This window comes from Oncorhynchus masou, chromosome 24 (genome assembly GCF_036934945.1).
Source record: "Oncorhynchus masou masou isolate Uvic2021 chromosome 24, UVic_Omas_1.1, whole genome shotgun sequence".
Classification (NCBI taxonomy): Eukaryota; Metazoa; Chordata; class Actinopteri; order Salmoniformes; family Salmonidae; genus Oncorhynchus; species Oncorhynchus masou.
Window position 1 is genome coordinate 64,766,311 of NC_088235.1, and position 25,371 is coordinate 64,791,681.

The following is a 25,371-nucleotide window of genomic DNA, read 5'->3' on the forward strand; positions in this document are numbered from 1 at the left end:
AGGGTATCAATGTTGCTGAGTAACGGTACCTTCACCAATGGAGAAGTGTGTGACATGAGAATATTGCCTTCAGATCACGTCCTTTATGGTAGCAATGCCCCGGAGGCCCAGTCTGATGAAATTATACTCAAAGTCATCATGAAGTTGTTGTACAATTAATTGTGGACCCAGTTATTAATGAAAACATGATGTCATTGCAATGCTTAACCTTACGGTGTTATACCTGGTATACTTCTGATGCATCTTTCATTCAAAACCACCAGACACTGTAGGCCCAAGTGTGTGTCCTAAAGTGGTGTGTCTCTCCATGTAGGTCCAATGTACCTGATTGTAGAATATGCCAAATTTGGGTCACTGCGCAACTTCCTGCGTGAGAGCCGAAAGGTAGGACCCAGCTACATGTCGGGCAACGATGCCAACCGCAACTCGAGCTACCTGGAGAACCCAGATGAGAGGGCACTCACCATGGGCGACCTGATCTCCTTCGCCTGGCAGATCTCCAGGGGTATGCAGTACCTGGCTGAAATGAAGGTGACTGTATAGCAATTACCTTCAAAATATTCGCTATTGGGCGTATCCTCACTTCCACTTAAGTCAAATGTTCAATTAGTCTCCAGTTGACATCAATGCATGACTCATTGAAAATGTGACTGAACTGGAAGTTAGAATTCCATGCTACACTTATCTCAATTTCAATGTGACTCAGTGTTTTGTAAAGAAAGGAGCTGAGCTTGAGTGGCTGTAAGAGTGGCTTGTATTGACTAATGTATTCCAATAGCTTGTTCACAGGGACCTCGCTGCAAGAAATGTCCTAGTTGCAGAGGGGCGTAAGATGAAGATTTCAGACTTTGGTTTGTCCCGGGACGTGTATGAGGAAGACTCTTATGTGAAGAGGAGCAAGGTAGGGGTCCCAAATGTCAAATACACAATTATAAAAAATAAAAAAAATTCTCTCAATTATATTGTTTTCGAAATTGTCTCAATTATTATAATTTTGGTAACACTTTATTTGGATAATCGATCTGTAGATGCTCAACAGCAGTGTTTCCCAATCTAGGGGTCACAAAATTTGAAAATGGGGTCGCGAGAGAAACACATTTTAAATAAATGTGAAAAGAAACTTTTTAAATACATTTAAAAAAATCGCGGTTGGTTCATAGAACCGGGGTTACGTCAGTAACCTCCCGTAGCCACTAGATGTGGTTGTAATAAACTGAGTGATTTCTGTTAAACATTGTCTGTTGCTCACTTTGTTTTACATGATGGGGTCGCAACCATTGTTGGATATCAAAATGGGGTCAAGGACCAAAATATTTTGGGAACCCCTGCTCTACAGACTATCAGTGACATTTCAACTAACTATCTACTAACCCTAACCCTATCGCCAACCCTTACCTTAACCCTTATCCTAACCCTAAACTTAACCCTTACACTAACCCTTATTCTAAACCTAACCCTAACCCGAAACCGTAACATTAGAAAGCAGTTGCTTATCAACAGATAGTTTGTTGATAGTATGAACATCTACAGATGGATAATCCAGGCTATCCAGATAAAGTGTGGCCATACATTTTTTTCAACAGGACTGACATCACAATTTCAATTCTCTTCTTTTTTGTCTCCTCTTTTCAGGGTCGAATCCCAGTTAAATGGATGGCAATAGAGTCCTTGTTTGATCACATTTACACAACACAAAGTGACGTGTGAGTACCTTTCACAATCAACTTAAAACATCTGTCATACATATGTCCATATCCAGAACCAACAATGCTTGCATGATCAAAAACCTACCTACTCAATTTCACTTGGATAAAACACACAGCAAACATCAGAGTCACTATTTCATCCATGCATTAGGTGGTGCAATTAATGTGGTGTTCTACTCTGTCTCCTGACAGCTGGTCCTTTGGTGTGCTGTTGTGGGAGATTGTGACACTGGGTGGAAACCCGTACCCAGGCATCGCCCCTGAACGCCTCTTTAACCTCCTCAAGACTGGCTACAGGATGGAGAAACCAGAGAACTGCACGGAAGAAATGTACGATTGCCACTTTACTTTACCCCAGCGTCATTGTACCCACAGTAAAACTCACTGCTACTCTATTACACACTGATAATGACATCCATGACTTGACCTACCAGCAGAAAATCAACCCCTATTCATTCTGATGTTGTAGGGATCTATTGTAAATTGTAAGCAAGCCATCCTATTAGTTTATTATAATTATATATTCTAAATTGTAGGTAAACCACCCCTTTAGTTGTTTTACCTCTGACCATACGGGGTGTATGAATGTGTTTCTGCAGGTATAATCTGATGCTTCGATGCTGGAAACAGGAGTCAGACAAAAGGCCCATATTCGCAGACATCAGTAAAGAACTGGAGAAGATGATGGTGAAAAACCGGGTAGGATCAAGCAAAACAACCAACACTCTTTCTCTGTCTAAAGTGGTCATTACACTGTTCACTGGTAGTTACAGTACACACACTGTTATAAATGAGTATGAGTAAACAGAACAAGAGTAGTTTTACAGAATGAGTAAATGAATGAGTAAACAGAACAAGAGTAGTTTTATGTCCAACAATAACTTTAACCAATATCTGGTGAACACCCCCAAAATATGGCCCCGGGCAACATGTGCACAAGTTATAATTACAATAGATAGCAGTTAGTCTTGTGTTGGAGGTAAAGAGGCCAAATATACTGTAATGTTGAGGATGCCAAATACAGTGCAAACATGTGAAGGATGTGTTTAGGATTTGGAACAGAGTACTTTTAGTACTTTTTATCTCACACACAAGTAGGAAATATATTTCTGAAATATTTTCTGTTTCCTATCAAGTGTCTGTCATTGGACCTACGATCCTAACTATGAGGTTATGTTAGGTCTTAGCTGCATGGTAGGATGTGAAAGTATTAGCATTATGATCCACATTCCTGATGTTAGTGATTAGCCATATTAGGTGTTCCTCTCCTGTTGTCAGGATTACCTGGACCTGGCGGCATCCACGCCAGCCGACGCCCTGCTGTACGACGACGCCCTCTCCGAAGAGGACACACCCCTAGTGGATTGTAATAACGCCCCTCTCCCACGAACCATTCCCTCCACATGGATTGAAAACAAGCTTTATGGTAGAATTTCCCATGCATTTACTCGATTTTAGAGACAGGATACACAAACTCTTTTTTTTGACATGTTGTGATTGGCTTCCTGTAGACCGTGTGTGACTGTGATCTAGGCATGCTTCCTGTAAAAGTCTCCCATTTCTTAGAAAATGAGAGTCAGTGGAAAAAGATCATCTTGTGTCTGATGATTACTATTTGGACCTGCTTCTGATGTACATGAAACCTGACCAAAGTAATGACACATCTGTAAATAGTAAACATTTCTATAATAACATTCCCTTATATGACATATTGTAATCCACATTCATACCCACATATGTATATGATTGTTAGGACACTCATACATTTTGGATGACATAAACATTCAAAACACATTCCAACATTCCACATTGTCTGTATTAATTTGGAAAATACTATTCAAAAACAGTTTGACATTTGAAACAGGTCCTTGCTGAATCAATCATTATCTATTTAGCTTGGATTCCAAACTGTTTTAAGTTATCTGAATTGTTTGTGTGTATATAGGCTACCTATTAAGCATATAGATTGTTTCTACAATGCTGAATAGAGAAACAGTAAGGCTTTTGAAATAAACTCTTGGATAACATAGATAAACAATACTTTCTAAAAGTATTTCATAACAAATTCCCAAACAAATCCCACTGATCCTAGGCACTTCCAGTTGATAGTTCATAAAAGTATTTAGCAATAAGATAGCTGCCAGTGACATAGTTACCATGACTAACTTGGTGTCCATGTATCCTGTTACAGTGATGCAATTATTGTATCTGCTTTATATTGAGAAAACAATTATCAATGGTGCATGAGCCAAGGAAAACATTTAGAGATCATGACATACATTATCAATAATGTACCAATAATTGTTGTGTTCTTTTTCTTTGAAATCGTATTTAATCAATCCAGTACATTTTCTCAGTTAAACTGTACAGGAACTATGGACATCATTATTGTCTGTGAAGTGATTTCTTTGTAGAATTCTAAATTGATAGCCTTATCATGTTCTTATGTCATAGTCAAACATCAGTCTATAATTCACTTCTGTCAAAAATGTAAAGGGGGAAAAAACGAGTTTCTTTTTGAGAGCCTTACTGTCTGCATTCTACTTTTTCTTTACTCAGTGCAGAAAAATGATATGTTCTCATTTTTAGGCATGTCATACCCGAACTGGCCTGAGAAGAGCCCGGTACTGCTCAACAGACTTGATGCCACTAACCCAGTCTTTACAAGATATGCCAATGATAGTGTTTATGCAAACTGGATGGCTTTGCCTTCACCCGCAAAAATTGTGGACAACCTTGATAGTTAAAAGCAAAAACTATTGTAGAAAATAAAGATTCCTAATTGGGTAGATGTGTATATTTATATAAAAACTGTACATATACAATCTAAAGTTGGTTCCCTTTTATTTCTGTTGCACGAGTATTCCAAGTTAAAACTGGGGGATTTAAAAGGTATATTTGCTGCAAAATGGCTGGAATTTCATAAACCATGCTTCAAGCAGCTCTTCGGTATGTTAATCATTACCTCAAGGTCATGTTGGTCAAGTATCATTGCATGACCGTATACCAGGTTGTATGTCAATGTTAATGTCTTTCAAGTGCCTGTGCCGCTTCTACGATAGCCTCTAATTAGTCATATGCGACTGTGAAGATCTTGTTTCCAGCCAATGAATTAAAGGGGAGTTCTGTACCATCACCTGTCCTATATCGTAGACCTGTGAGGTTAAGGTGGACAAAGTGTGGACACTGAGTTCATCCAGAAAAGCTGCAAAGTTTCTACTTGATAGAATCATGTTCTTTGAAATGTAAAAGCTGCTTTTGTCTTTCCCCTTTAACGTTTCCAAGTATACTTGCCAAAGAAAAATAAAAGAACCACGTTTAGTTGAAGACGTCTTTCTTTTACACCAAAAGTATCAAAAGTGAGTGCTACTGTGTCGTTAGGACGTGAGACTATAAAATATAAAATGTGGGAATGTCAAAACTGCAGCTTGCCATTTGATTCCTCGTAATGGCAATCTTTGTGCAACAGTTATCTATGATTTTGAAAACAAATTAATGTTATTAATTGTTATGTTGTTATTACATAATTATGTTGCAATCAATAAAAAGTTCAAATATGTGCAGTCTATTTATATTTGACAGCCTCTCCTTCTCAAATCAGCTGTAATAATGTTATAAATAATGGAAACACTGTGAATTAACCTTCTTTATTTCTAACAGGTAGATCATGACCTTTTTCAGTAACACATGCTTGGCAGAATTAGATTACCTTGTTATTTAATAAAAAAAATTTGTGTGTGTATGTTACTCTTTAAGTTCGGTTTAATGTAGTTGTCATTGGAGGAGGGCAGGGAGGGAAGTCTAACCTGAACCTCAACTTTCAATGTCTACTTCCTTGACAGACTATTGTTGTGAGACCAAATAATTATTAACCAGAACATGTGTGCAGCAGAACTGTATTATCATGATGGTAACTCAAGAATTGCACAATATAACATTATTTTAGGGGATGGAAAATGGCTTCTGTGCCATAATGAACTCCTTGATTTGCCCTGACAGAATGAGAGTGTGCTTTTAATGACAAAGTCCTATCCAAGCATTTAATTAAAGATATTTACCACTGTCATTCAGCCATTGTCTAAATAGAATATACGTGACCTAACATACGGAACTTACTGCCCAGTGTTAGAGGTTATAGCCATCCCGTCATGCAAAAGCTATATTTGTTTGCAGTAAATAAATGTACACCTTTCATGCCTTCCAAGAAATTATTGTATTTGTCACAGGCACTGAATACAACAGGTGTAGACGTTACTGTCAAATAATTACTTCAACTACACAGATTTACACATTTGAAAATTAAAAATAGTAACCCAAGAAGAAGACAATACACAAGAATTAAGCTATATAAAGGGAGTACCAATGCCAGTACAAGGTCACTGTGCAGGGGTTTGAGGTATTTGAGGTAGATACAGTTGAAGTCGGAAGTTCACATACACTTAGGATGGAGTCATTAAAACTTTTTTTTCAACCACTCCACAAATTTCTTGTTAACAAACTATAGTTTCGGCAAGTTGGTTCGGACATCTACTTTGTGCGTTGACACAAGTCATTTTTCCAACAATTGTTTACAGACAGATTATTTCACTTATAATTCCCTGTATCACAATTCCAGTGGGTCAGACGTTTACATACAGTAAGTTGACTGTGCCTTTAAAACAGCTTAGGAAATTCCAGAAAATTATGTCATGGCTTTAGAAGCTTCTGATAGGCTAATTGACATCATTTGAGTCAATTGGAGGTGTACCTGTGGATGTATTTCAAGGCCTACCTTCAAACTCAGTGCCTAATATTGAAACTTCTGACCCACTGGAATTGTGATACAGTGACATATAAATAAAAAGAATCTGTCTGTCAACAATTGTTGGAAAAATGACCTGTGTCATCCAAAAAAAATACATGAAAAATTAGTTTTAATGACTCCATCCTAAGTGTATGTAAACTTCCAACTTCAACTGTACATAAAGGCATCATGTGCTACTGCCAGCTGAGTGAAAAATATTTTTCCTTATTTATTCTTAATAAGTTATCACTCAAATCAAAGTTTGTCAATGTCTTTTCAGATGTTAAAAGCGGCCTGGATGGGAAATAAGGCACCATTTTATTTGTATTTATCCTTTATTTAACTAGGCAAGCCAGTTTAAGAACAGATTATTATTTACAATGGCCTAGGAACAGTGGGTTTGTTCAGGGTACTGGCCCAACGCTCTAACCACAAGGCTACCTGCCGCCCCTTTAGTTAAGAACAAATTCTTATTTACAATGACGGCATAAGAACAGTGGGTGAACTGCCTTGTTCAGGGGCAGAACAACAGATTTGTACCTTGTCCGCACTAGGCTACCTGCCGCCCCTTTAAATGCACTTGCATTTATTATACTTTTAATTAACTTTAATAATTGATTGATTAACTTGAGTTGTCTTTTATTAATTGCTGGCTGTGTCATACGTCTTTCACTTGTTTAAAATGTCATTAATTTTTTTATGAAGATTTCGCCTATTGCTATCTGCAAATATATTAACTTTTATTTTGAAGTAGCTACAGAAACGCTTTGGCCGCCCGGAAGTATAGTTTTTTTTCGATCAGTCCACTTTCCTCTGTGGCGTTGTTTAGCATCCCTTTTGATGTTATTGCGTTTTATTCCTTGAAAGGAGGTCTGACTATATGAGTAAGTATTTGCTAAAAATATTATTTACTGTTCGACGCAAATATTTGTTGATATATAGCTAGCTAACTAGCTAAACAACACTACCAGCTCCAATCAAGCCGTTGTTTACACGTATCTAGGTGTTAGCTAGCTTCCCAGCTAGCCAACTCTGGTTCCCTTTGTAGTTTGGTTGTTATCTATCTAGCCACAAGCTCATATAGGCTCGGCTAACGTTGTAGTGTAGCTTGTTAGCTAGCTATTTTCCTAGGGGTAGCAGTTACATAAGCAGACATTGCATTAACGTTCTCCTGGCAGCAGGATCGCGGAATTATCTTTCAAAATAATAGGCCCACTACAAAGACATCCTACACTTTGGGAAGGTAGATCTTTTTTGTCACTCCGGTGCGGTAGAACTGTTTTTCATAGCATTGCAACCACCTTTGGAAAAATAAATGGATAATTTGACGTACTTTTAATATTCATAAAAATATTTCTTTAGACAGTTTACACCAATACTGATGTGTTGAAAGCTATTGTGTAGTAGGCTATATGTAAAGAAATACACTTTTAATCAAATACAAATATTTGTAATGAAACAGGCAGGGAGCAGGTCTCGAGCCCGAGGTCTGGCGCGCTATCTACTGTGCCGCAAAAGCATGCTCGCGCGGCAGGGTGGATTTCCGCGCGTATAAACCCAGGGTCGTTACAATATGTAATTGGAATTACTCAATAGTATACAAATTTGAAATTGGTCTATTGTGCAGGACAACTGGTTTAATACAGAGTGCTGGTGACTCCTTACTCCACCCACTCCATTCACTGTATAATAAATACATATTGGCTTATAGTGAAAAAACTATTATTTGTGCCGATGTAAATGTGGGTTGGGAGTACTCAGTAGGGTCTGTAGAGTTATATGATGTCATTTCATGGGGCACTGAATAATACGGAGTGCTGCTACAGCAGAACAGAACAATGAGACAGTTATTTCCCCGGATGTATAAAGGTGAAGCGTCGGGGTTCCACTCACTACCAAATACAGTAGTGAGAGGAAGCCCAGTGGCCGGCAGTGGGGAAAGATGGACCAGATGGATTATGGCCAACATTATACACATTTTCTCATCAATTAAACATTTGATCTCAAAGTTCTCTTTTCCCAAAACTAGAATATGTTACGAACAGAGTGGACAATGTTTTGTAGACTTTACTAAGTAAGTAAAGTTAAAAAAAAATGGCATTGTTCAGAAGGAGCGCAAAGGCGAATTGAGTTACTGCACAAGCGCACTTCACAGAGTAGGCATTCCCTAACGGAAATATGCAAATGTCTGTTCGAACGGGCCAGTAGGATCTCGCTAGCTCGTGCTTGGCTCTGCCCACATCATTCCTTGTTCTGTCCACTATGACTCACTTGTTCCCATTGGAAAAGACAGACCACAGGCTATCTTGGGTTAGTTATCGAAATCTTTGGCTGCAGTGTAGCTATCTGATCATTAGCATGTGCTATTTGTATGTTAATTGCTTTGGTAGTTTCTGTCACGCCAAACTTGATTCCTCACCATCATTGGGTGTGGTGAGACCTTCTCCAAGTGAATTACTTCATTATCACAATCTGTTTGGATTTATTCCATGAATCTAAATCTTACACAGTTCACAGATAGGGTCTTTCAGGAGGTGTGTTTTGGTCTAAAAAGAGCCTAAAATGTCCACTTTCATCTTCTCAAAAATTGAGATAGAAATGTAAAAAGCATGTCAAACATCCTTCCTCCCGATGACATTTCTATGTGAGAATTACCAGAACAATGTGAGATACTAAAAATATTTGAGTTTAAATGTATTTGGCTAAGGTGTATGTAAACTTCCGACTTCAACTGTAGCCGCAAAACATGGTTAAAACTATAACTTTGATATCATGGATGGTTAGTCATTGCATCCATAGCTCTGTCTATGAGTGAGTGGTACATTTCTCCAGCAGCATCCCTCAGCTTTTTACTGAAACAAGTGTTTCTACTTATGATTGTTGCTTAAAATAAGACAGGATTTCTAATAAGACAAAGGCAAAGTAATAGTAACTTGTATTTTCTCACAAATGACAATTGGGAGACATTGACTGTATGATCCATGAGTTTAGGCATTTCTTAGTGAGCACATATTTTATGAGGAGGCAAATAAAATGTTCACACAATCGCCAAAAAAACAACACAGATTCCTGTGACTTTCAATCCAGAACCTAAGCCCTAGCGGCAAACTATTTATTTGTCAGGCCAAGCAATTGTCCTGGTGCAATTTTTTGGCACATGTTAAGGCTGACGTTGGGTTGATTTAAATGTATAAAGCCAAGATGCAGCCGGCTCATCAGCATTAGGTTAATCTAGGTTGTTAAGAGGTATGCCAGTCCATCATTGTTTTCATTGTGTCTTTGAAGCAGTTGGCTTCTCAACAAGTCACCTACCTATAATCAGTACTTGGCACCTCAGTTAGGCCATGGCAAGTGTGCATGGAAGTCAGTAGCATGAAATGGCATTTTATTACACACTGGAAGTGAACAGGGTAAGCTAAAACAGTACTCCCAACACCACATTTACATCAGCGCAAATAATATATATTTATTTGTATTTTTATATAAGCCAATATATAGTTCAAATACAGTGATTTGCTTTGTCTATCAAATGGGTGTAGTAAAAGGCCAGCAACACTCCGTATTATTCACTGCCCCATGAAATTACACCTTATATAGATTGTACAGACCCTACTGAGTACCCAACCCCTCTTTTACATCGGCACAAATAATAGATTTTTCACTATAAGCCAATATGTATTTAATATACAGTGATTTGTGTTGTGGCCTATGGAATGAGTGTGGTAAAAGGTCTGCAATACTCTGTATTATTTAGTGCCCTCATGAAATGACACTAAAGTATTCACACCCCTTGACTTTTTCCACATTTTGTTGTTACAAAATTGTATTAATTGTAATTTTCTGTCAGCGATCTACACAAAATACTTTGTAATGTCAAAGTGGAAAAATTCTAACACTTGTAAAACAAAATCATGAAAAATAAAACACTAATATATCTTGATTAGATAGGTATTCAACCCAGAGTCAATACATGTTAGAATCAACTTTGGCAGCGATTACAGTTTTGAGTCTTTCTGGGTAAGTCTCTTAAGAGCTTTCCACACCTGGATTGTGTAACATTTTTCCATTCCTTTCAAAATTCTTCAAGCTGGTTGTTGATCATTGCTAGACAACCATTTTCAGGTCTTGCCATATATTTTCAAGCAGATTTAAGACAAAACTGTAACTCGGCCACACAACATTCACACGGTGTCTTCTTGGTAAACAACTCCAGTGTAGATTTGGCCTTGTTTTAGGTTATCGTCCTGCTGAAAGGTGAATTGATCTCCCAGTGTCTAGTGGAAAGCAGACTGAACCAGGTTTTCCTCAAAGATTTTGCCTGTGCTTAACCCCATCCCGTTTCTTTTTTATCCTGAAAAACTCCCCAGTCCTTATTAACGATTACAATTGGGCTCCCAAGTGGCGCAGCGGTCTAAGGCACTGCATCTCGGTGCTAGAGGCATCACTACAGACTAGAGGTCGACCGATTATGATTTTTCAACGCCGATACCGATTATTGGAGGACCAAAAAAGCCGACACCGATTAATCGGCCAAACATCAATTACAACAATACTGAATGAACACTTATTTTAACTTAATATAATGCATCAATACAATCTATTTAGCCTCAAGTAAATAATGAAACATGTTCAATTTGGTTTAAATAATGCAAAAACAGTGTTGGAGAAGAAAGTAAAAGTGCAATATGTGCTATGTAAGAAAGCTAATGTTTCAGTTCCTTGCTCAGAACATGAGAACATATGAAAGCTGGTGGTTCCTTTTAACATGAGTCTTCAATATTCCCAGGTAAGAAGTTTTAGGTTGTAGTTATTATAGGAATTATAGGACTATTTCCCTCTATACCGTTTGTATTTCATTAACCTTTGACTATTGGATGTTCTTATAGGCACTTTAGTATTGCCAGTGTAACAGTATAGCTTCCGTCCCTCTCCTCGCTCCTCCCTGGGCTTGAACCAGCAACACAACAGTCACCATCGAAGAAGCATTACCCATGCAGAGCAAGGGGAACAACTACTAGAAGGCTCAGAGCGAGTGATGTTTGAAATGCTATTAGCGAGCGCTAACTAGCTAGCCATTTCACTTCGGTTACACCAGCCTCTTCTCGGGAGTTGATGGGCTTGAAGTCATAAACAGCGCAATGCTTGACGCACAACGAAGAGCTGCTGGAAAAACGCAAAGAAAGTGCTGTTTGAATGAATGTTTACTCGCCTGCTTCTGCCTACCACCGCTCAGTCAGATACTTAGATACTTATATGATTATATGATTATAGATTATATGCAACGCAGGACACGCCAGATAATATCTAGTAATATCAACAACCATGTGTAGTTAACTAGTGATTATGATTGATTGTTTTTTATAAGATACATTTAATGCTAGCTTGCAATTTACTGCATTCGCGTAACAGGCGTAATCTTTGTGGAGTGCAACGAGAGAGAGGCAGGTCGTTATATTGCGTTGGACAAGTTAACTGTAAGGTTGCAAGACTGGATCCCCCGAGCTGACAAGGTGAAAATCTGTCGTTCTGCCCCTGAACAAGGCAGTTAACCCACCGTTCCTAGGCCATCATTGAAAATAAGAATGTGTTCTTAACGGACTTGCCTAGTTAAATAAAAATTAAATAAAGGTGTAAAAAAAAAATTGGCGCCCAAAAATACCGATTTCCGATTGTTATGAAAACTTGAAATCGGCCCTAATTAATCGGTCGACCTCTACTACAGACACCCTGGTTCGAATCCAGGCTGTATCACAACTGGCCGTGATTGGGAGTCCCATAGGGCAGTGCACAATTGGCCCAGCGTCGTCCGGGTTTGGCCTGTGTAGGCCGTCATTGTAAATAAGAATTTGTTCTTAACTGACTTGCCTAGTTAAATAAGAAAATAAATAGCAATCTGTATTTTTAGATGGTTGTCTTAAATAGACATCTAAAAAAAAAATAGGTGCATTTGCTAAATAGCACGAGAAATCGTCATTGATTAAAATGTAATATCTTTTGAATTAGTTTTCCACCTTGCAATGTTTTGAAATGCAGGCTTTTATTTTTACCACAGGAAAGTCGTCGTTAGTCCTGCTAGCAGAATAGTAGTAGACATTGCTGCTTTGTATGACACAGCCCTGAGATCGAGTCTTAAATAAAAATCACATTGAGGGAAAATGGTTCAGAGGACAGTCTATTCTAGTTACCTCGTATAACCTAGTAAAATATCATGAAATTCAAGTTCCTCTTGAAATCATACCTAGGTCAACATTGCATTTATTTCACCAGCATTTATTTTCTTGCATAATTTGTTGTCAGCATATTGATTACTGATTTGCATTTTCTTCTAAAGGTTCTAAATACACACTGATGGAAGGAATGAAAATGGATACCACTCACAATGTAACTCCCCATCAAACAAGACACACAAGGTGTTCCTGACTTTATCTGAATGATGTGACATGAATGAACAAAATAGCTTTTTATAGCTGCACTCGAACAAACATCCAACTTGAGTTGCTAATATAACTTGTTAATTAAAGGGAACTTTTGAACAATCCTAGAATATGCATTGGGCCTAATTCTGTACATCTTAAAGTAGATTTCCCTGACGTTGAAGGGGAATGCAGACTTGTCGCCCATAGACTGCATGCGAGTGTGATGCCCAGGCGAAGCTTGCCGCTGCAGGGCCGGATGCGCTGGATGCTCCTGGGGCTCTTCCTGTTGCTGGTCCTCCTCCTCTTTGCTTACCTGCTGGAGTGCACTCCCCCAGCTGATGTTAGCCTGGTCCTGCCTGGCCTGGGAGGGGAGTCCCATGGAAAGGAGTACTACCAGGCACTGCTGCAAGAGCAGGAGGAGCGCTACCTCAGCCGCTCCGCCAGCCTCAAGCGGCAGATCGCCCAACTCAAGCAGGAGCTCCAGGAGATGAGTGAGAAACTCAAGGCCCTGCAGGACAGAAAGGAAGGTCCCGGGGTCCAGGGGCTTGTTGAAACCAAGGACCAGGAGCCTGGGGATCTTCTCGAATTCCTCCACACCCAGATCGACAAAGCCGAGGTGAACACGGGAGCACGACTGCCCAGCGAGTACGCCCTGGTCCCCTTTGAGAGCTTCACCTCTAGTAAGGTGTATCAGCTGGAGATGGGGCTGACCAGGCACCCAGAGGAGAAGCCTGTGCGGAAGGACCGCAGGGATGAGCTGGTGGAGGTCATTGAGGCAGCCCTGGACGTCATAAACAACCCAGATGAGGAGGATGGCCAGGAGGATGATGTGCCCATGCAGAGGCAGACCTACACCGAGAGCCACTTTACTGAGGGTAAGAGCGCTATACTGGGGTAATGTATAACAGTGGTTCTCAACCTGATCCTCGGGCCCCCCCCCCAGCCACTCCACATATTATTTATTCCACTACCAGCATGGCTGATTTAATTATGGGTCTGATGATAGATGACTAATTAAATCAGATGTGCTAGTGCTGCCACATACACTGAGTGTACAAAATATTAGGAACACCTGCTCTTTCTATGATAGACTGACCAGGTGAATCCAGGTGACAAAAAATGGAAGTGCCTTTGAACAAGGTATGGTAGTAGGTGCCAGGCACACCAGTTTGAGTGTCAAGAACTTCAACGCTGCTGGGATTTTCAAGCTCAACTGTTTCCCGTTTGTATCAAGAATGATCCACCAACCAAAGGACATCCAACCAACTTCACACTGTGGGAAGCATTGGAGTCAACATGGGCCAGCTTCCCCATGGAACACTTTTGACATCTTGTAGTGTCCATGCCCCCAACAAATTGAGGCTGTTCTGAGGGCAAAGGGGGATGCAACTCAAAATTAGGAAGGTGTTCCTAGTGTTTTGTACACTCTGGGGATGTGGAGCGGCTGAGGGCCAGCATTGGAACCCCTGATGCAGATTACTATCTGCTTGTTTCATGCAAGCAAAAGTGTAATCTAGCCTGTAAAGTTGAACAATATTTGTTCCCTATGTTTGACAAAACTGATGTTTCCCCTTTATGTGGGCAGGGCTGTACAGAACAGAACGGGACAAGGGCACACTCTACGAGCTCTTCTTTGCAAAAGAGGACTCCGACAACTTCAGCCATGTCACTCTTTTCCGTCCTTTTGGTCCTTTAATGAAAGTCAGAAGCACGTCTGTAGAAACAACTGGAGTCATCATCAATATCATTGTGCCGTTGGCAGGCAGAACAGAGGCATTCTCACAGTTCCTACACAACTTCAGGTTAGTGGTGGTGAGTCACGTGAAAAGGGCAATATGCAGCCTATGCCTAGTATTTGTGAAGATTGCGGTAACAGTTTTTTTTGTTTGCAGGGAAGTGTGTATAGAACACGATAGGCGAGTGCATCTTACAGTGGTCTACTTTGGACAAGAGGGCTTACAAGAGGTGAAGTCTTACTTGGAAAAAATGTCCAGGTTGGTTGTCTTTTAATATGAAAGAAAGGATTTATGTGATTTTACTGCTGTACATTTCTTACTTGTCCATATGTTATGTTATTTTCTAGTCAAGACATCAAGGAAGGAATCTACCCAATGTTTTGAGTTGCTTGGTTGAGTGTGACTGACTGATGTTACCCCTGGCTCTATAGAAAAGGGAGTTTCGGGCTCAAACAACACCTCTATTTAAATGGCATTGCTGGTTTTTAGGGAGGCAAGCTTTTCCAACTACACACTTATCCCAGTGGACGAGGAGTTTTCCAGAGGCAGGGGTCTTGACATCGGTGCCCATACCTGGAAGAAGGGTGACGTATTGATGTTCTTCTGTGATGTGGATATCTACTTCACACTGGACTATCTCAACACCTGCCGTCTTCACACCGCTCCAAGTAGGTGCCTTCTACCAAAACATTAGCCTACACATCCATGTTTCCTAATCTCTAATTATGAGTACTTAATGCAGGTGGTGTGACTTTTTTCTAAACATGTACTATATACATTTTGGATGTAATTTATACCAAAATATACTATATGTAAAACCCATCCCTTTTTGTGTTTTTTTTCTTGTAGACAAGAGAGTCTTTTATCCGGTGGTTTTCAGTTTGTATAATCCTGCCATAGTCTATGGAAATCTGGAGCTGGCTCCCCCCATTGAAAGTCAACTTGTAAGTACCTGAAAAAATAGTGTATGTATGTACAGTTGAAGTCGGAGGTTTACATACACTTTAGTCAAATACATTTAAACTCAGTTTTTCTCAATTCCTGACATTTATTCTGAGTGGTCAGTTAGGATCACCACTTTATTTTAAAATGTTAAATGTCAGAATAATAGTAGAGAGTGATTTATTTCAGATTTTATTTATTTCATCACATTCCCAGCGGGTCAGAAGTTTACATACTCAATTAGTATTTGGTAGCGTTGCCTTTAAATTGTTTAACTTGGGTCAAATGTGTCGGGTAGCCTCCCACAATAAATTGGGTGAATTTTGTCCCATTCCTCCTGACAGAGCTGATGTAATTGAGTCAGGTTTGTAGGCCTCCTTGCTCACACATGCTTTTTCAGTTCTACCCACAATTTTTCTATAGGATTGAGGTCAGGGCTTTGTGATGGCCTCTCCAATACCTTGACTATGTTGTCCTTAAGCCACATCATTTCCCTTCCTCATGGAGCCATCTATTTTGTGAAATGCACCAGTCCCTCCTGCAGCAAAGCACCCCCACAACATACAGTTGGGATGGTGTTCTTCAGCCTCCCCCTTTTTGCTCCAAACATAACGATGGTCATTATGGCCAAACAGTTCTATTTTTGTTTCATCAGACCAGAGGACATTTCTCCAAAAAGTACGATCTTTGTCCCCATGTGCAGTTGCAAACCGTAGTCTGGCTTTTTCTATGGCCGTTTTGGAGCAGTGGCTTCTTCCTTGCTGAGCGGCCTTTCAGTTTATGTCGATATAGGACTAGTTTTACTGTGGATATAGATACTTTTGTACCTGTTTCGTCCAGCATTTTAACAAGGTCCTTTGCTGTTCTGGGATTGATTTTCAATTTTCGCACCAAAGTACGTTCATCTCTAGGAGACACGTCTCCTTTCTGAGTGGTATGACAGCTGCGTGGTCCCATGGTGTTTATAATGGCACACTATTGTTTGTACAGACGAACGTGGTACCCTCAGGCGTTTGGCAATTGCTTCCAGCAGAGTTTTTGAGTAATTGCTGCAAAAGGTGGCTCTGCAAAGTATTGGCTTTTGGAATAGCATTCATGGAATAGCATTCGTTTCTCAGAACAAGAATAGACTTTCAGAAGAAAGTCTTTGTTTCTAACCATTTTGAGCTGTAATCAAAAGCACAGATGCTTACGCTCCACATACTCAACTAGTCTAAAGGACAGTTTTATTGCTTCTTTAATCAGTGCAACAGTTTTCAGCTGTGCTAACATAATTGCAAAAGGGTTTTCTAATGATCAATTAGCCTTTTAAAATGATAAACTTGGATTAGCTAACACAACGTGCCATTGGAACACAGGAGTGATGGTTGCTGATAATGGGCCTCTGTATGCCTATGTAGATATTCCATAAAAAATCAGCTGTTTCCAGCTACAAAAGTCATTTACAACATTAGCAACATCTACACTGTATTTCTGATCAATTTATGTTATTTAAATGGAGAGAAAATGTGCTTTTCTTTCAAAACAAGACATTTCTAAGTGGCCCCAAACTTACACACACACACACACACAATACCAGTCAAAAGTTTGGACACCTACTTATTTTTATTATTTTCTACATTGTAGAATAATAGTGAAGACATCAAAACTATTAAATAACACATATGGAATCATGTAGTAACCAAAAAAGTGTTACTCATATAAAATATGTTTTGATTTGTTTACAGTGAGGGAAAAAAAGTATTTGATCCCCTGCTGATTTTGTACGTTTGCCCACTGACAAAGAAATGATCAGTCTATAATTTTAATGGTAGGTTTATTTGAACAGGGAGAGACAGAATAACAAAGAAATCCAGAAAAGCACATGTCAAAAATGTTATATATTGATTTGCATTTTAATGAGGGAAATAAGTATTTGACCCCCTCTCAATCAGAAAGATTTCTGGCTCCCAGGTGTCTTTTATACAGGTAACGAGCTGAGATTAGGAGCACACTCTTAAAAGGAGTGCTCCTAATCTCAGTTTGCTTCTGTGGACAGGTGTCTTTTATGCAATCAATCAGATTCCAAACTCTCCACCATGGCCAAGATCAAAGAGCTCTCCAAGGATGTCAGGGACAAGATTATAGACCTACACAAGGTTGGAATGGGCTACAAGACCATCGCCAAGCAGCTTGGTGAGAAGGTGACAACAGTTGGTGCGATTATTCGCAAATGGAAGAAACGCAAAAGAACTGTCAATCTCCCTCGGCCTGGGGCTCCATGCAAGATCTCACCTCGTGGAGTTGCTATGATCATGAGAACAGTGAGGAATCAGCCCAGAACTACACGGGAGGATCTTGTCAATGATCAAGGCAGCTGGGACCATAGTCACCAAGAAAACAATTGGTAACACACTACGCTGTGAAGGACGGAAATCCTGCAGCGCCCGCAAGGTCTCCCTGCTCAAGAAAGCACATATACATGCCCTTCTGAAGTTTGCCAATGAACATCTGAATGATTCAGAGGACAACTGGGTGAAAGTGTTGTGGTCGGATGAGACCAAAATGGAGCTCTTTGGCATCAACTCAACTCGCCGTGTTTGGAGGAGGATGAATGCTGCCTATGACCCCAAGAACACCATACCCACCGTCAAACATGGAGGTGGAAACATTATGCCTTGAGGGTGTTTTTGGGGGTGGGACAGGACAACTTTGCTGCATCAAAGGGACAATGGACGGGGCCATGTACCATCAAATCTTGGGTGAGAACCTCCTTCCCTCCGCCAAGGCATTGAAAATGGGTCGTGGATCGGTATTCCAGCATGACAATGACCCCAAACACACAGCCAAGGCAACAAAGTGGCTCAAGAAGAAGCACATTAAGGTCCTGGAGTGGCCTGGCCAGTCTCCAGACCTTAATCCCATAGAAAATCTGTGGAGGGAGCTGAAGATTTGAGTTGCCAAACGTCAGTCTCGAAACCTTAATGACTTGGAGAAGATCTGCAAAGAGGAGCGGGACTAAATCCCTCCTGAGATGTGTGCAAACCTGGTGGCCAACTACAAGAAACGTCTAACCTCTGTGATCGCCAACAAGGGTTTTTCCACCAAGTACTAAGTCATGTTTTGCAGAGGGGTCAAATACACTGCTCAAAAAAATAAAGGGAACACTAAAATAACACATCCTAGATCTGAATGAATGATATATTCTTATTAAATACTTTTTTCTTTACATAGTTGAATGTGCTGACAACAAAATCACTCACAAATTATCAATGGAAATCAAATTTATCAACCCATGGAGGTCTGGATTTAGAGTCACACTCAAAATTAAAATGGAAAACCACACTACAGGCTGATCCAACTTTGATGTAATGTCCTTAAAACAAGTCAAAATGAGGCTCAGTAGTGTGTGTGGCCTCCACGTGCCTGTATGACCTTCCTACAACGCCTGGGCATGCTCCTGATGAGGTGGCGGATGGTCTCCTGAGGGATCTCCTCCTAGACCTGGACTAAAGCTTCCATGGAGCGAGACATGATGTCCCAGATGTGCTCAATTGGATTCAGGTCTGGGGAACGGGTGGACCAGTCCATAGCATCAATTCCTTCCTCTTGCAGGAACTGCTGACACATTCCAGCCACATGAGGTCTAGTATTGTCTTGCATTAGGAGGAACCCAGGGCCAACCGCACCAGCCTATGGTCTCACAAGGGGTCTGAGGATCTCATCTCGGTACCTAATGGCAGTCAGGCTACCTCTAGCGAACACATAGAGGGCTGTGCGGCCCCCCAAAGAAATGCCACCCCACACCATGACTGACCCACCGCCAAACCGGTCATGCTGGAGGATGTTGCAGGCAGCAGAACGTTCTCCACGGCATCTCCAGACTCTGTCACGTGCTCAGTGTGAACCTGCTTTCATCTGTGAAGAGCACAGGGTGCCAGTGGCGAATTTGCCAATCTGGAAGCATAGGAACTGAGAAGGGGTCTGTGGTCACCACCTGCAAAACCACTCCTTTAGCTAATTGCCTATAATTTCAACCTGTTGTCTATTCCACTTGCACAACAGCATGTGAAATTTATTGTCAAACATTGTTGCTTCCAACGTGGACAGTTTGATTTCACAGTGATTGACTTGGAGTTACATTGTGTTGTTTAAGTGTTCCCTTTATTTTTTTGAGCAGGGTACTTATTTCCCTCATTAAAATTGCAAATCAATTTATAAAATTTTTGACATGTTTTTCTGGATTGTTTTGTTGTTATTGTCTCTCACTGTTCAAATAAACCTACCATTAAAATTATAGACTGATCATTTCTTTGTCAGTGGGCAAATGTACAAAATCAGCAGGGGATCAAATACTTTCCCCCCCCTCACTATCCTCAAAGTCGCCACACTTTGCATTGATGACAGCTTTTCACAGTTTGCATTCTCTCAACCAGATTCATGAGGTAGTCACCTGAAATGTTTTTCAATTGACAGGTGTACCTTGTTAAAAGTTTGTATGTGGAATTTATTTCCTTAATGCGTTTGAGCCAATCAGTTGTGTTGTGACAAGGTAGGGGTGGTTTACAGAAGTAGCCCTATTTGGTAAAAGACCAAGTCCATATTATGGCAAGAACAGCTCAAATAAGCAAAGAGAAACAACAGTCCATAATTACTTTAAGACATGAAGGTCAGTCAATTAGGAACATTTCAAGAACTTTGAAAGGTTCTTCAAGTGCAGTTACAAAAACCATCCAGCGCTATGATGAAACTGGCTCTCATGAGGACCGCCACAGGAAAGGAAGACCCAGAGTTACCTCTGCAGTAGAGGATAAGTTCATTAGAGTTACCAGCCTCAGAAATCTGAAATGAACTGCACCTCAGATTGCAGCCTAAATAAATGCCTCACGGAGTTCAAGTAACAGACACATCTCAACATCAACTGTTCACAGGAGACTGTATCAAGCCTTCATGGTTGAATTGCTGCAAAGAAAGCACTACTAAAGGATTCCAATAAGAAGATACTTGCTTGGGCCAAGAAACACACCAATGGACATTAGACCGGTGGATATCTGTCCTTTGGTGTGATGAGTCCAAATTTTAGATTTTTGGTTCCAACCACCGTGTCTTTGTGAGACACAGAGTAGGTGAACGGATGATCTCTGTGTAGTTCCCAACGTGAAGCATGCAGGAGCTGGTGTGATGGTGCTTTGCTGGTGACACTGTCTGGGATTTATTTAGAATTCAAGGCACACTTAACCAACATGGCTACCACAGCATTTTGCAGCGATACACCATCCCATCTGATTTGCGCTTAGTGGGACTAGCATTTGTGTTTCAACAGGACTATGACCCAAAACACACCTCCAAGCTGTGTAAGGGCTATTTGACCAAGAAGGAGAGTGATGGAGTGCTGCATCAGATGACCTGGCCTCCACAATCACCCGACCTCAACCCAATTGAGATGGATTGGGATGAGTTGGACCACAGAGTGAAGGAAAAGCAGCCAACAAGTGTTAAGCATATGTGGGAGCTCCTTTAAGACTGTTGGAAAAGCATTCCAGGTGACTACCTCATGAAGCTGGTTGAGAGAATGCCAAGAGTATGCAAAGCTGTCATTTGTTTAACACATTTAGTTACTACATGATATTTCATAGTTTTTATGTCTTCACTAGTATTCAATAATGTAGAAAATAGTACAAATAAAGAAAAACTCTGGAATGAGTAGGTGTGTTCAAAACTTTGACTGGTACTGTCTATATATATATTTGATTTAATTGTAACTTAATGTTGACATTATTCAACTCGCCAATGACAAGTGTACTTTCTGTATAGATTCACAAGAAAGATGCTGGATTCTGGAGAGATTTTGGCTTTGGAATGACATGTCAGTACCGTTCGGACTTCCTCAATATAGGTAAGCAGTGTTGACTGATAAGTATTGTTATGTGTGCTTGCTACATATTTTTACTGTGGCAATTATATTCTACCCCTCAATTGTATTTTCTAGGAGGTTTTGACCTGGAAGTGAAAGGTTGGGGTGTGGAAGATGTCCACTTGTACAGGAAGTACCTGCGGAGCGACCTGATTGTGACACGTACACCGGTATCTGGCCTCTTCCACCTGTGGCACGAGAAGCAGTGTGCAGACGAGCTGACTCCAGAACAGTATCGCATGTGCATCCAGTCCAAAGCCATGAACGAGGCTTCCCATTCCCACCTGGGCATGCTGGTGTTCCGCGAGGAGATCGAGAATCACCTCCGCAAGCAGGCCTACAAGACCCAGAGCAATACTGAAAACTGAATGGCTTTTCGTTAGGCGGCCATCTTGGGTACTCTAAATCAGAACTCCTCGCATTTTTTTATTTTAAATATAAATACAAGAACTGCGGTACACATGTCGTTACTAATATGATTAAAACCAGTTTACACAAAATCTTGTTACATTTCACAGCTCAGCTAAAGACACCTATGAATGTACAAAAATGGATGTTAGTAAATGTGAAGTGTCAACTTAAACATTTCAAGAGACTGAGAATGGCACTACCTGTGTCAACACAAAAAGGCTAATGAAACATCTTTGAAGCTGGGGAAACTTGCATAACCTATCATTAGCAAGTCAAGGCAATGTTCTTGCCTGTGAGGTCAAGCAATCAATGGACAAGTGGTGTTTTTTTTTTAAATCGCTACTATAACCTGTTCACTCTATAGCCATATTGTTTAATTTGTGTAAAAATATCAAGCTTGGTTAAGTTGTACAGTGACTTAAAAAAAGGGACCTTTCTATGTTAGAATATGATTTGTTCAAAGGAACCATCAGTCAGAGGCAGTGTTCATCAGCATCGAAAAAGGTTTATCCTATCAGCGTTTATTTGGAAATGTACCAAAATCTACAGATCGGACTGGATTGAAGAAGCAATTGAAACAATGCTTTTCAAAAAAGCATGCAGCACATTCATAATTTGCACAAGTGTCATTCTTCGTACATTTCTTGATTTATTCTCTGAGGATGATTCACAGTATTATTTCATTAAATTGAGCCTTGCAGCCAATCAATGCCCGTTAAATCTTGAATGGAATAATGTATAAATAGTTATTTTTTGCAGCCAGGGATGTCATACTTGTCTGAATATGTGCCTATTAACTGGAGATGAGGATATTAAAGATACTTTTATATATATAGTGTATATGGACACCTCTTCAAATTAGTGGATTTGGCTATTTCATTGCTGACAGGTGTATAAAATCGAGCACACCGCCATGCAATCTCCATAGACAAACATTGGCAGTAGAATGGCCTTAAAGAAGAGCTCAAGGACTTTCAAAGTGGCACCGTCATAGGATGCCACCTTTCCAGAGAGTCGGTTTGTCAAATTTCTACCCTGCTAGAGCTGCCCCGGTCAACTGTAAGTGATGTTATTGTGAAGTGGCAAAGTCTAGGATCAACAACGCCTCAGCCGCAAAGTGGTAGGCCACACAAACTCACAGAACGGGACCGCCGAGTGGCATGTAAAAAAAGAAATCCACTCTACCGAGTTCCAAACTGCCTTTGGAAGCAAACGTCAGCACAAGAACTGTTCGTTGGGAGCTTTATGAAATGGGTTTCCATGGCCGAGCAGCCATACACAAGCCTAAGATCACCGTTCGCAATGCCAAGCGTCGGCTGGCGTGGTGTAAAGCTTGCCACCATTGGACTCTGGAGTAGACAAATCTGGGTCTAGTGGATGCAAGGAGAACGCTACTTGCACCATTCATGGAGGAGGAATAGAGATTTGGTGCTGTATTTCATTGGTTTCATTAGACTATTCTGTGCTTCCAACTTCATAGCAACAGTTTGGGGAAGGCCCTTTCCTGTTTTAGCATGACAATGCCCCCAGGCGCAAGGCCTCACTAATGCTCGTGGCTGAATGGAAGAAAGTCTCTGCAATGTTCCAACATCTAATGGAAATCCTTGCCAGAAGAGTGGTGGCTGTTATAGCAAAGGGTGGACCAACTCCATATTAATATCCATGACTTTGGAATGAGATGTTTGACAAGCAGGTGTCCACATAGTTTTGGTAATGTAGAATACTAAATATTCCTCCTGAGGCTATTGATACAGTTATGAGACAATGTTTGCAGCCATTCATATCGTTATCATTGCCATACTTGTATGTTTTGAAATGGTCTAATCTTTATTAATAAAAAGAAAAACATGAACTACCCATTCCAGTGTAAAAAATAAATAAATGGTAGCTTAGGCTTTTATATGTAGGTGCAAGCAAAATGTTTGACTTATTTTTGTGATTTCAAATGGATAGCAGGTAACAGGGTTGCAAACGTACTTTATTGAACGACCGATTGGATCCCATTGTGATTATGCTGGCCCAAAGGGCAGTTATATATTTTTAATTTCACCTTTATTTAACCAGGTAGGCAAGTTGTGAACAAGTTCTCATTTACAACTGCGACCTGGGCAAGATAAAGCAAAGCAGTTCGACACAAGAGTTATTATACATGGAGTAAAACAAACATACAGTCAATAATACAGTAGAAAAATAAGTCTATATACAATGTGAGCAAATGAGGTGAGATAAGGGAGGTAAAGGCAATAAATAGGCCATGGTGGCGATGTAAATACAATATAGCAATTATAACACTGGAATGGTAAATTTGACAGTAGATGAGTGTGCAAAGTAGAAATACTGGGGTGCAAAGGAGCAAAATAAATAAATACTGTAGGGGAAGAGGTAGTTGTTTGGGCTATTTATAGATGGGCTATGTACAGGTGCAGTGATCTATGAGCTGATCTGACAGCTGGTGCTTAAAGCTAGTGAGGGAGATAAGTGTTTCCAGTTTGAGATTTTTGTAGTTCGTTCCAGTCATTGACAGCAGAGAACTGGAAGGAGAGGTGGCTAAAGGAGGAATTGGCTTTGGGGGTGACAAGTGAGATATACCTGCTGGAACGCGTGCTTCTAGTGGGTGCAGCTATGGTGACCAGTGAGCAGAGAAAACTGAACTTTACCTAGCAGGGTCTTGTATATGACCTGGAACCAGTGGGTTTGGCGACAAGTATGAAGCGAGGGTCAGCCAACGAGAGTGTACAGGTCGCAGTGGTGGGTAGTATATGGGGCTTTGGTGACAAAACGGATGGCACTGTGATAGACTGCATCCAATTTGCTGAGTAGAGTGTTGCAGGCTATTTTGTAAATGACACCGCCGAAGCCAAGGATCTGTATGATGGTCAGTTTTACGAGGGTATGTCTGGCAGCATGAGTGAAGGATGCTTTGTTGCGAAATAGGAAGGCAAATCTAGATTTAATTTTGGATTAGAGATGTTTTATGCGAGTCTGGAAGGATAGTTTAGTCTAACCAGACACCTAGGTATTTGTAGTTGTCAACATATTCTAAGTCAGAACCGTCCAGAAGAGTGATGCTGGACGGGCGGGCAGGTACAAGCAGCAATCGGTTGAAGAGCATGCATTTCGTTTTACATGTATTTTAGAGCAGTTGGAGGCCACTGAAGGAGAGTTGTATATGGATTATGGTTTGCAATTTTAGATTGTCACACACATTGATCAGGTCACATCCACTAATCGGGAGCAAACGTCTGTCAAAGGCTGAGGAATCGTGTCATTCAGTACAAACCGTCACGCAATGTTGAAGCGAACTGAATTGCAATCCAGGTTACACAGTAACTTTTTTTGTATCACACGAGTCCTCATGACAGCCTTTGAATTAAAAAAAGCGTATTTCCTCATTAAAACATTGCTCTCTCTCCATATATAAAAAAATTGGTTTCCAGTCTTTTGGTTCTTGAAAGCCTCGGAACTCAGGAAATGATTGAAAAGC

The 25,371-nt window shown here is 40.4% G+C and overlaps 2 protein-coding genes across 4 annotated transcripts in view; both read left to right on the forward strand.

Annotated features, from left to right (window-relative positions):
• LOC135512480 (proto-oncogene tyrosine-protein kinase receptor Ret-like) overlaps positions 1-5,259 on the forward strand; it is a 28,759-nt gene extending 23,500 nt beyond the window's left edge. The window contains exons 14-20 of the mRNA XM_064934549.1: positions 314-531; positions 779-901; positions 1,633-1,703; positions 1,899-2,036; positions 2,306-2,405; positions 2,985-3,132; positions 4,296-5,259. Coding sequence (XP_064790621.1) covers positions 314-531; positions 779-901; positions 1,633-1,703; positions 1,899-2,036; positions 2,306-2,405; positions 2,985-3,132; positions 4,296-4,453 — 956 coding nt within the window. The 3' untranslated portion in view covers positions 4,454-5,259. The remainder of the gene's footprint in view (positions 1-313; positions 532-778; positions 902-1,632; positions 1,704-1,898; positions 2,037-2,305; positions 2,406-2,984; positions 3,133-4,295) is intronic.
• A 1,994-nt stretch (positions 5,260-7,253) lies between these two features.
• On the forward strand, positions 7,254-23,744 carry LOC135512482 (chondroitin sulfate N-acetylgalactosaminyltransferase 2-like). Of its 3 annotated transcripts, none has more exons than XM_064934555.1 (9): positions 7,254-7,373; positions 12,821-12,899; positions 13,067-13,780; positions 14,491-14,707; positions 14,798-14,899; positions 15,131-15,309; positions 15,491-15,585; positions 21,377-21,458; positions 21,552-23,744. In XM_064934555.1, the coding sequence occupies exons 3-9, from the start codon at positions 13,129-13,131 to the stop codon at positions 21,842-21,844; spliced, it is 1,620 nt and encodes a 539-aa protein (XP_064790627.1). In that variant the 5' UTR covers positions 7,254-7,373; positions 12,821-12,899; positions 13,067-13,128; the 3' UTR covers positions 21,845-23,744. The 3 variants fall into 3 exon arrangements, with proteins under 3 accessions (XP_064790627.1, XP_064790628.1, XP_064790626.1); XM_064934556.1 differs by having other exon boundaries at positions 13,070-13,780; XM_064934554.1 differs by having other exon boundaries at positions 12,821-13,780.
• The last annotated feature ends 1,627 nt before the right edge of the window (positions 23,745-25,371 follow it).